Source organism: Homalodisca vitripennis, chromosome 6 (genome assembly GCF_021130785.1).
Source record: "Homalodisca vitripennis isolate AUS2020 chromosome 6, UT_GWSS_2.1, whole genome shotgun sequence".
In the NCBI taxonomy this organism is placed as follows: domain Eukaryota; kingdom Metazoa; phylum Arthropoda; class Insecta; order Hemiptera; family Cicadellidae; genus Homalodisca; species Homalodisca vitripennis.
The window spans coordinates 97,608,888-97,621,772 of NC_060212.1; the positions used below are offsets into that span (position 1 = coordinate 97,608,888).

The window sequence follows — 12,885 nt, forward strand, 5'->3', positions numbered from 1 at the left end:
TTGGTCGCACTGTTATGACAGGTTAGAGGTTATAATTTGTTATTTTAAATGTTTGACTAGCAATACGCGCTGTTTCTTCTCAATCGACTGAATTACGATTGATTGCAGAGTGATTTAAACTAATAATTTACTTAACACTATCAACATTTGTCAATAGTATGACATAACCTATAAACTCAGTTTCTCAACTTTTGTGTCAATCTAACAATTAATCAATCAATCATAGTTTACGATAATGAAAATCAGTGTACAATTATTTACCTTTATTGTTGTAGTTGTTGTAAATGACGAATCTAAGCACTCCACATTTTCACGAATAAACATAGTTATCTGCTTTATCCCGTGCGGCGGACCCACAGTTATCTGCTTTATCCCGTGCGGCGGACTCACTGGACGGGCATCGTAACGTTACCGGGCGTTACACTTTTTCATGAGTGACTCCGAGCCGCAACCTAATTTAAGACGTTGTCACGTCAAAAAACCTCGACTTTTCAATAAGATAACTCTCTTTAAACAGCTGTATAACAACGTTTATAACTTTATTGTGAAATGCTTTGTGAATTGCATGTTATAAACAGGGGTCAAAAATGACTTAGACGGTTCTTTATAGTTGCGTTTTAATAATAGGCTATCGAGAGACACTATTATACTAGCCCACACCAAACCTTGCAAAATCTTACTTAGGAAACCATCAACACTGTAATCGTTAATTACAAGATTTTATATTGTACGGAAGAATAACTTAACTTGTTTTACAATAATGGGAGTCTGGTAAAGTGTTTGTCTTATCTACCAATTTTCTTATCTTATCTACTAATGACTCCAGCCACCACTGCGATATACGATGCTCTAAATGTAGACGCAGAATTTGTTGTTTCGATTGAAACTAATTGATAATAAAAAGCATATTTATTTAACCCCATTAAGGAAGTTGTAAGTCAAAACAGACCTACAAAATCACATAAAAAGTTAAATTTTACGATCTCGTTGTTAATATGTAATAAACATACGCTGTATATTACCTACTACTTGACATATTTACATTACCTTTTAGAATGTTGCATGGCCGCAATAATAAAGATTAATACGTATACAATACAATAAAATAGCATTAATTGCAGTGAATGTTAAATTTATTTTACTAGACGATACATTTATTATAGAACGACCTTGGAAGATTAGTGATATCTACACGTGTGAGCCTTCGACCTTCATCGATTGTTTGACCTACTAAACTTTCTTTGCGCTTCCTGTATCAAGTTGATTGAAGATTATAATTAGAAATTATTTTTATGACTTTTACCATTAATTAGTAGCGGATTCTTGAGATAGTGTCCGTTAAGGTAAAGTTGTAGAAGCATTTATTTTGTGTCATTATGCTGTAGTAATATAGGTGGAAAGAAAGAACTAAACTGTTTGTTTAACAAGTTAATTGATTAGCCTCCTACGTAGCAGTTTTTAAACAATTCACTATTTCATTGGTTAAACAAATTGTTTATTGTTTTGGACTACATTCAACGTATTGATTGACAATTAGGGAGAGCACATTCCAACAAAATTTAAAAACTGAGAACACTCTCGTAAGATGTATCAATTTAAGAACACATGGCAAAGTGATGGGCAGTATGTCATGAAGGAATATAATAAAAACACGATGTGATTTTCGAAGGAAAAGAAGTTTTATTACACGTGTAGGTTTACAAGCATTACAATTTAATAGCCTTTTTTCAAAAAATAAAGCCTATTGTAGTTTCTATAGATTGATTAAAGAATATTTGTACTAACCAAATTAATAAACCTTGATGAATTTTAAACTTGCAAGGTCAGTGTAAAATTCATAGATCATTAAACATCAAACCTTGAACCACACACGCGTGCTTCACTGCAAAGTGAACCAAACATGCTTCGCTGCAAATTTAACCAAACGTGCTTCACTGCAAGATGAACCAAACATGTTTTGCTGCAAAGTGAACCACATTTAAATGTAAAATTCGTTAAGTCAAGATTGACAGTCGTTTGAAATTATAAAATAAATGCAAAAACAGACAAACAAAATCTGGTCATAATGAGTTATTTTTTGAAATGGTAGTTTTAGTTTTGTGCTATTTAAATAAAGCTTAAAATATTTGTCATAAGAATTGTATCGACAACTCTTTGCGAAAGAGTTACTCGATTTTGAACATCAACTATATTTCCAAGAACTGAAACTTTATGATTTTCCACACCAGGTTCTATTAATATTCTTTCAGTGTTGTGCAGACCATAAGTTTCTTCTCCTCTGATTTTGGTATTGGGTCTAAGGCATATAAATGTTACACAATTATTACTTTTAGTGCAAGTCTAAGTATAATCAGGTTTTGACACCTGAAGAAGACGACAGATACGTCCTCGAAACGTAGTGTTTCAGGTCTTGTAACATGTGATGTCGGAAAACGCCCAACATAATAAATACATCATGCTCAGTGTCGGATTTACAGATATTTAGACTCTAGAGCCTAATGTTTGTGCAGCTCTTGTGTTATCTGAGTTTAAAATTATTACTACGTATTTAAAATTTACTTTTGATGGCTGATTAACTTAAAATAAATCTTATATTTATATTTATTATTTATATTATTTATTTATAATTAATAATAATAATTTATTATTAATATTTATAAATTTATATTTATTATTTATATTGTTTATTTATAATTAATAATAATAATTTATTATTAATATTTATAAATTTATATTTATTATTTATATTATTTAAAAATGGTTGCCCAAGGCAGTTGAAAGTGGTTGAATGCTCTTACACTTTAGCTACGAGACCATACAATTTTCACCGTCAAATATTACTTCTTATAAATTTTAAGCTAAATTACAATATGACAAGAAGAGAGTGGTGGGATAATCACTCTATCACCTCTTTGGTAGAAAATGATATTAGAATTTCATGTACTCGTATATATGTGACACCACATGCTGTCCCTCTTACTCTGCGGTACTAGGCCAGGCCTAGTCGGCCTAGTGGTAAATCCGGTACTAATTATACTCTTGTAATGATTCCAATTCATTAAAATTCAAGATTTCAAAGGATTGACAAGAATACACTATTCCATAAAAGATAAATAATATACTTTAATCCATCAACAAAGTGAAATACAAATGAAAACCTTAAGGAAAGAACGTAATAAATCCAAATTATATAACAACACATAGGCTAACACACAAACTGTTACTAATCGTTGGAATGTAACAGGTTAGGCCATTACGTTTTTTGTATGTATTGATGAATTCTGTGTTACCTGGAAGTCCTAACAATTTGTGACTTACTATTTTGGGCCTTCCGATGTTCACAAGTTTAAACTTTTAGTTCTCCTGTGAATGAGATAGCAATACATAGGAAGCTGTTCTCTTCCTCTGGTTACTGAGATATCTCTCGTACATATAAAACATATCAGGGTTTAAACACTTCCCGTAGTATTTTTTCTCCTTGTGGTCGTATTGGAAAACTGCACAGTCCCACTTACAACACTGGTCGTTCTCGGAACACTGCAAACCGTTATTAATATCATTAATGTAATCTACAAAGATCCAATAAATCTATAAGTAAAATATACGATAGTAAACTCTTTATGAAGAAAATCTTTATTTCTCAAGTCAAAGTTAGGACTATATCCATAGTCCTTCATAGTCCTTTCTTACACTTGATCTGAAAAAAAGCTCTATGCATCTTGATGTAGAGTAACCTAACCTAACATTGATGCTTAGAGCTGAAAGTGTTAAGAAAGTTACAATTTGAAATTATATATAATATATACAGGGTGTAAAAAAGTCCGCCACGGGCTTGATAATTCCTGAACGATTCCCAAATAGCAGCTAAAGTAATAAAACTTGGTACATAATTATTACTGCACTTAAAAATCTACTTTTTGAAGTAACTACCATATTTTTGCCATGTTAGTGGAATGGCCCGCAAGGAGTCAGAAGGAAATCTCAAATGAGAGCATAGGTCGAGTAGTACATCAAATTAAAGGTCTTTATTAGTACAATACAATGTTGCAAATCCGACCTCAAAGGGTTCACAATCTTTACAACCAAATCTTTACAAAATTAAGCCGGTTAAATGTTTAATGAATTTACAATGTAGGTCCTGTTTTAGATGGTTTAATATTCTAAAAGAAGACCAATAAACCGGTTTCCACGCAGACAGTAACTTTATAACAAAAAATAGTGTAAGTGTAGACCATTGACACTTTCGACACCCTATATTTCGGATGGGAAAGAGATAGCGATCTATGGTTTCCACCATTCTTTAAGTTGTGTATGCTCTTCAAAATGAGGGATCACTTGAGAGGGGTTTAATTTTGAAATTTCTTAGTTGCCCCCAAATTCCCACACTTTTAGGGGACACAAAACTGTTAAAAGTCATCAAATGAAACTCCCTTTCCATTCATTGCTTAACAACACAAAGGATATCTCCTAATATAAATTTTACAAAATAGAGGGGGGTCCTGACTTTTTATTCACTTTGTATGATTGGGTATAAACTGAGTTAAACTTCTTTAAGTACAGCTGGAACACAATATTTACTTAACATTTGATATTTATGACTAGTACTCTAGTTCACAATTAAATATGAACTTGATGAGTCAATCGTATAGTTACAGAAAACAAAAAACGTGAAGCTAAAAATATGATGAAAATATTTATCATTTCTATTTATACTTAAGATATTAATACCTTTCCATTTCTAACACTATCCAAAACTACTGGGGGCTCAGCTGAAGATCGATTTCCCTCTTAGGGGAAAGTAATTTTTTTCTCTATTTCACGAAAATCTAGATTCTGTGCTTGTACAATGCTAATTGGCGCCCGATCTATTAATTAATTACAATATTGTGTTTATGAGTTCACCTCACTGTTTGGATGAAAAATATCTATGAGCAGTACAATTTGGTCATTTATATATAACATATTGTACTAACGAATTATTCATAGTTAAAAAAACAGACTTAAGAGTAAATACGTTACACGGTCTTATATAAATTTTTATTGGAATCTTTAAATGAATTGAATCGGTAATTAATGTCTACAAAATGCACGTAGTAAGGTTTTTATTGTGACAACAGAACTCCCTGATAAAAGTAACTCGAAATTCTCACTAATTATGCGAAAAAATGTGAACAATTGATAAAGTCTAATAACATGTAAATAACGAAATAAATAAAAAATAATCAAATTAAATTCATAGATAAAAGAGAGTGAACCAAAGATATTGCATACACTGAAAAAAAAAAACTAAATTTAAGTACCAACAAATATAAAGAGAAGGAAGAAGTGTCGTCAGCCGCGCACTGATTTTGGTGGGAGTCGAAGCGGGAGGTCTTTTTAGATAGTACATTGAAAAAAGGCAATAAAAACATGATTTTTATATAGATCATTATTACTAAAGTACAATACATTTATACTGTAGCTTGATATTATTGGTGAAATTTATATGTTGATTTAACTCAAATAATTCATTGCCAACGATTTCTGTGAGAGTATTTACCAAATTTTGACTTCACTGTTTTAGAATGTTGGAGTACAAGAGATTATTTTACATTTACTAGGAGGATTCTCGCAATTAAATTAAATTTGCACTCCTTTTAAATATACTTTATTCATTTTTCTTAAAATCAGTCATCTTGATGTTTTTTTCATACTTTTATATTTATGGTGTATTATAAAATAAAAATGAAACTTTACTAGATGAGAAATTAAGACTACGAAACCTTCTCTTCTACTTAATCTCAAAACAAGTATTCTGAATAAAAAAATATATAATTTATGATCATAAATGTACTTACCCGACTTCCAGGTGGAAGACAGTTTTTTTCAGATGATATTGGTGTAATCTTCCATGTATATTCCGTGTTCGTTTGGTCTGTTACTAGCTCAGTTTCAGCATACGGCTCTTCAGTTACATATGGTTTTGGTGCTTTAGTTTCTGGCGTCTCTGTCAAATGTGGTTTCACTCTTTCCAGTTCTGATTCATCTGGCAAGTAAAATATTAGTTTAGATTCTTGCCCCTCTTCTGAAAATTGACCTCCTATTATTGCCGGTATTGGTTCCATTATTCCGGATGGGTAAGCTCCTCGAAGTATTTGTTCCTGAGATAGATTAAGTTCTTCTGCATCCAATTTTTTATAATCTTTTAGCAATGGATCAGCTCCTGTAGATTTTTGTTCCTCAAAAAGATTCAGTTCTGCTGCACCCCATTTTTCATCATCTGTTACCAATGGATCAGCTCCTGTAGATTTTTGTTCCTCAGGTAGATTCAGTTCTGCTGCACCCCATTTTTCATCATCTGCTACCAATGGATCAGCTCCTGTAGATTTTTGTTCCTCAGATAGATTCAGTTCTGCTGCATCCGGTTTTTTATAATCTCTTAGCAATGGATCAGCTCCTGTAGGTTTTTGTTCCTCAGATAGATTTAGTTCTGATCCATCCAATTTTTGATCATCTGTTAATTGATAAATTATTGTACGCCTTGGCTGTGCAATGGGCGTTATTGCTAGTGGTCTTGGTCTTCCTTCTTTTGGACCTCCAGAGCAACATTCTACCCTGAAAATTTGAATGGTGAAAAGCACCGTCGCTAAAATATGACAAAATACTGTCATTTCAGACTACTGAATCTCAACAGGAACTGCTCTACCAACAAACACCGCCTGGTGACGCAGTTTCTTTCTGTTTCTTTTATATACCAATAAGAGGTAACCTGTTTACGTGACGTTACTTCCCAGAAAATTAAATTACTTCGCAAAATCTTGAATGGTTTTTTTAAACCAGAGGCTATTTATGTAGTCTTAAAAATTAGTCTCACATTATTTTAGTTTTATTGCTTTTGTAATCTCATTGCCAGTAAACAGTTACTGGTAAGTACAGAGTTAGTCAACATTGTTTTATGACCATTTCCTTGAAAACAAATTTTTGTTAGCTTTGCATTTTGAGCCGTGGACACTTTATTCCACTATTTACTTGCCAATGTGAGTGGATTGTATTGAATTACTAAATACATCAAGAAATGACTCGTCATAATTGTTAATTGCTACTAGAATAACCGTACCAAAATATTTCGATGGCGTCTGCGTTTGATGTGTTTTAACCCACTCTGCATTTTGCTCCCAACAAGGTTGCCATTTTTATGTTCATGCCAAATTACTGATCCGTATTAACATCAAGGAAAAGGGGATGGTTAGTATTGATGTAGCAACACTGCCACGCTGTGATCGGACTATTTTGGTGCCAGTTTCTTTTTTAATATTTATTTTTATTTTAATGTACTTAATATTACACCGAAAGTAGAGCAAGTTTTTTTGTAATGAAGTTTCTTCACTGCATCTTATAGTAAGAAGTAGTCATAATATGATCAAACATTTGCTTTTCTAAATCACGGCTTGTGGTTGAATAAATTATTTGAAATAAATACTTATTAACGCCGCATACAACCGCGTTCGAATGGATTAAGTGAAACTGATGTTACTCGACTAGCGATTTTTACGTACTCGTACTTTGTAACAATGTCCAATATTAGTGTAAAACAGCCAGCGATCGTCTCAAGGTCAAGCAAGGTCAAAACGTGGATGTCGTTGCATTCATTGGCAAATCCACAACTTTGTTGCACATGTGGCCATAACAACCAAGGCCAGCCAGTACGTGTAAATTATGCGCTTATATTTGCAACGTATTGCAGTATATTAAATGACATATTTCACAAATCATTTTCTCACAGAGCGCCAATCTACTAGAGACAATCTACTGTTTGGTACAGTTCGTAAAGTTTGTAAGATGTAAATGTTGCACAAAAGTTATTGTTATCTAATTAACAACTGCAGTTAACTGGTTTAAAAAGATATTCGAATTAACTGAAGTAATTAGTTTATTACTTTCAGTCCAGTTTGTACCATCCAAAAGCATGTGTAAAGTGCCAGGACGGTACAAACATACTTATCAGTACTTTTTGTGTTACTGTTTTCCAAAATTTAGAATAATAGTTATTTTCCTTAACATGTCAAAGTGGAATCAAGCGAATGTCTAAGAGCCAGGTGAAGAGAGAAGCTGATGAAGCATCATAAAACTCGTGAGATCATATATACTAACAAATAATAATCATAATACGAGTAAATACCAACTGTATGAGGGGTAAATAAAAAATGTTATTATAAGTTTATTAAAAATGTTCCCAACAAAATATTAATCAACAGATTGTGTAATATTTTAACTAACTCTATCTTTGTAGTATTAACAACATTCCAATGCCCACCTTTTATTTCTCTACTACACAATGGATTGAGGTTATGTTACCAAGGTGGTTTGCTTGGATAATGCGTTAAGTCAATGCGTAACGTAATTGGCGAACCGATGGTTAAGCGGTTCAAGACTTTGAACCTTGGATCTGAGTTGGTTGTTTGGATAGTGCGTGTTCAAATTCTGTCTCTGACCGTATCTCTTTTTATCAGCCCTATCAACCTTATACTGTATCTCTATTTGATCCTTACACAGACCAGTGGTCCACGAGGACAGGCAGATGACACAGAGGATCGAGTCTCCTTTTAAAAATTCGTCAAATTAGCATTACTAAACTCACACATTACTTATCGATATGCCGCAATGCTGGAACGTGAGCGCGCGTGTGGGCGCTTCACACATTGCACCTGTACTCACACCTCACACAAGAGGCTGACATATTTACAATTCACAATCAGCTGTATATTGAAGCTATCAATTTTTAATGTTTCAAAAAGATCTTCGCCGAACAAGATCTTTACTATTTTAAATAATGTAAACAATCCCAAATATTAACTAAGATTTAACTTAAAATAAAATTGTGTTAAATATTTTAATGTATGTTTTTAATAATTTATCGCATTATTCTACAATATTTTCAATTTGAACATTTTTAAATATACTTAGAAGGTAATATAGTTTTAATTATATTTATTGTTAGAACCGTAGTTCACAATACAAAGATCTTTGACAATGAAATTGACATGTTTAATAATTGTTTATAGCAACAAAACTTACTTCAAGCGAGGCGTTTATACCATTAAAGCTAGTTTTCTTTTTATATAAAGTAGGTTTTATAAAACAATACATTAGAAATAAAAGATGACAGTTCAGTAAAGATTATATCTTCACGTGGGCATAAATAAGGATGACACTGAAAATCGTAAATTAGATAAAAATTTAGGTCAGGATATAGTAGTGTCCAGTGGTGAACAAATGGAACTCTGGTAACTGAACTTGTTACCAAATGAAGTGAATGAAGTGTATCAGAACACCTTGGCCGACTTACAATCGATATAGTGCATCATCCCCTTACAACCCTACCACCTCCCGCCACCCACCACCCCTTTACAGTTGAACGTCACATAGTCCCAGAATAGAACAGGAGTCGCAAAATTCTGAATAACGCGCAAAAAGGTATTTTGTAGAGATTTGATTTGTACAAACTCATTGAAGAATTGAATTCGTAGCTATTGCGTTAATGAATATAAATACTTTATTGTTACGTTCATTGAGATTTTCCAGTTCACATCACGTCACAATTACAATCTTAAAATAATTGGGCTTCGTCGTCTCCAGTGGACAAGTGTTAAAGTGGCAGAACCATTAATGCACATCCGCAGTTGAGCGACGGGAGAGATTTTCGTGATTGGCTCTGAAATTTGGCCAATCCCCGAACGACCAATTTGAACAACCGGCGATCAATATGGCCTCGTTATCACAGACTGCCAGGTTTTCGATAATATGACACCGTCTTATTTGTTGAAGTGATCTTGACAGATAAGATAGTATGAGATTATTACAAGAACCCGGCAACCTGTGATAAATAGGTTAAATCCATTAATACTTGGACAGATTGATCGGTGATTGGTTAAACTTCAGCCAATCACGACACAGCTCCGCCTTCAACACTCAGCTGCGGATGTGCATTACTCGTTCTGCCAGTTTGGTTTAACATATATTGACTCAGACTGACTCTCTACAGTTAGGACGAATTATTTTGCAAGTTTTCGACGGAATTTGATCCGGATAAATTTAGGTAATAGTCAAGAGGAAAATCTATATTGAATATCTCTTAGTAAAACCTACTTTCTCTTCATTATTTGTGGTAAAATAAAACACAATTATTTTAACATCGTATCAAAACCTGCCATTCACCACCAGAATGCTTAGATGTATATTTCTTAACTGACTCAATACATTTTGTGCCCTATGACGTAGTTAAAGTAACAAATGAAAATAAATTTTGTTTGATTTATTTTCCGTCAAATTACTTAATAAAATTTAAAAACCGTTATATTCTAAATATAAAATTAAATGTTAAGAATTTTAAATCTTTACTTATTTTTTTCAGAAGTTGCTATATCATAACTATTAATTAATTATTAATTTACGCCTAATAATACAAACAAATTATCAAATCCCAAGCACCTAAAATAGCTGATTTATCTTTTTTGACGATTTCTTGACGAGTTATCACACAGCACTTGTATATCAAGAGAGAGTTGAAAAGAACCAAACAAATTTTATACAGTTACTGTTCAAATGTCAATAAACATAAATTGTATGAAAATAATGAACAGTTTTTCATGGTAACACAGTGAAACCTGTTCTTTTTCACAGCTCTGCATCGTTAGTAGAAGATGTAGGAATGTCACGGATCTTATGATTCCGTGACATACTTTTCGTACAAGATACTCGATTTCCCTATTTATGGTGTATGTTGCAACTGGCAATTAAAGTTGTACTTCGTAGAAAACCTGTATTGGCCTTGCAAATATTGTTAACGATTAATCGGTAACACATTTGGCAAGATTTATGGAACTTGAAAATGACACGTAAGCTATAACTGTGACCTACTTCTGACCGCCCGTCAGGCCTCGATTGTCCAGTGTTGTCGGCCTCAGGGTTGTTTCGAGCACTTGAACTTTCGTGAGTTCTGCTAAAGTTTGGTGTAATCAGCAAGTTTTTAAGGTTGGTTAGATGTGCCGTAAGCTATGTTACTTCTTCGATAGTAAAGTAGTGCGTTCATAGCTCACGATGATGTTCATTGTTATTTTCGTCAAACTAACGTAAAATAATAACATTCTGGGAGTCAGCGACATTTTTTGTAGCACTATTTTCCAAAATTTAGAGTAATACTTACTTTCCTCATGATTTCAAAGTGGAATCAGCTGATCTCTAGGAGCCAGGTTTAGAGAGAAGCTAAAGAAGCATCGTAAAACTCGTGACATCGTGTACGAGTAAATACCAACTGTATGAGTGGTAAATAAAAAATATTATTATAAGTTCATTAAAAATGTGACCAACAAATTATTAATGAATAAATTTTGTAATATTTTAACTAAGTCCATCTTTACAATATTAAAAATGTAAAGTCCACCTTTTTTTCTTCACTATGCAATCGATAGAGGTTATGTTACCAAGGTGGTTTGCTTGGATAATGCGTTAAGTGAATGCGTAAAGTAATTGGAGAGCCGATTGGTAAACTGTTCAAGACGTCGAACTTGGATCTGAGTTGGCTGTTTGGATAGCGCAGGTTCAAATTTTGTCTCTAACCGTAACTCGTCTTATCACTCATATCGACTTTGTACTTAATCTCTATTTGATAAGACCATCGCACAGGCCAGTTGTTCCATGAGGACAGGCAGATTAAACAGAGATCGATTCTCCTTTTAAAAACTCGCAAACTAGCATTACTAAAAGTTAGGTTATAACTTTCTCCTCCCAATATTCCCTACTCGGCTCATTTATTTTACATGGATCAGCTGATTAAATCGTAACTTGTCAACTCATTATTTATAAAACCTACTCTTAACTTAACTCGAGCTACGATTTTAAGAATTATAGATACACGAACGTCTTGTTACGCCTTTATCTCAGTCTCTCAGATTTAACATATATGTGTCGAGAGTTTCTATTTTATCACGGATTCAGCTTATCACATAGGCTACAACCGCTCTTCCAGAATCAGCTGTTTAATTATCTTTTTTATCTCATTTAAGCCTCAGTCAGCTATGCCGGCTTCGATGTGCACTGGTTTTTTTTTATTAAAGTACAAAGTACATTATTGGACCTCCCCAGGATTTAAACCCGTGATCTCTCGGTTAGAGAGCCGAGACTGTAACCATTAGTTTACGGATGAGGACTGTTTAATTATCTTTTGATATGAAATAGTTAACATATGCATAAAAAGATTCAATCATGCTAAAACAAATAGTAACTTAATCTTTTTAGAATCGGACAGTATTCCACACCTTTATGTTTGAAATGCACTTTAGGTCATGAGGAAACATTAGGACACATATTTTTATCTGTCAACAAATTAAAACAAATTAAAAAAAAAATTAATAATGTTTAAACTTAATTAAAAGATGTATTTATAGGTATGTTAAACTACATGTTATACATGTAGTTACAACATTGTATATGTGTCTTTCCTGGAAATGGTGTTTATTCCGTGGTTCTCCTTTTCGGAATAGGTACCTGAAGGGCCCCTGCGAGAAGCAACCTCACACCTTCACAATATCCTTTGCCCATCTGTAAATAGATTTCCTAAATTCTTTCTTTCGAGTAAATAATAACAAATACTACAAGGCGTAGATAAATTTGTAAACATATATGTTCATCCCACTAAAAGTTTTATTTATAAAATTAAAAATTTTACCATCTATTCAAAATATTTGTTTACATTTTAACAAAAAAAGGGACAACCACAGGAAAATCTTGTGTACTACGAGGCTGCATGGGTTTCCCCAACGCCGCGCCGTTAGCCTTTTGTGCTAACTTTGAGAAAAGAATTATCTTCAACTTTGATGCCGAGCACAAAGTTCTAGTTCAATACAGCGT

The 12,885-nt window shown here is 33.1% G+C and overlaps 1 protein-coding gene across 1 annotated transcript; it reads right to left on the bottom strand.

Moving 5' to 3' along the window:
• Positions 1–3,103: 3,103 nt before the first annotated feature.
• Positions 3,104–6,772, bottom strand: LOC124365238. Its single transcript, XM_046821201.1, has 2 exons — positions 5,838–6,772; positions 3,104–3,537 (listed from the first exon to the last, which is right to left on the bottom strand). The coding sequence occupies exons 1-2, from the start codon at positions 6,648–6,650 to the stop codon at positions 3,355–3,357; spliced, it is 996 nt and encodes a 331-aa protein (XP_046677157.1). The 5' UTR covers positions 6,651–6,772; the 3' UTR covers positions 3,104–3,354.
• Between the last annotated feature and the right edge of the window lie 6,113 nt (positions 6,773–12,885).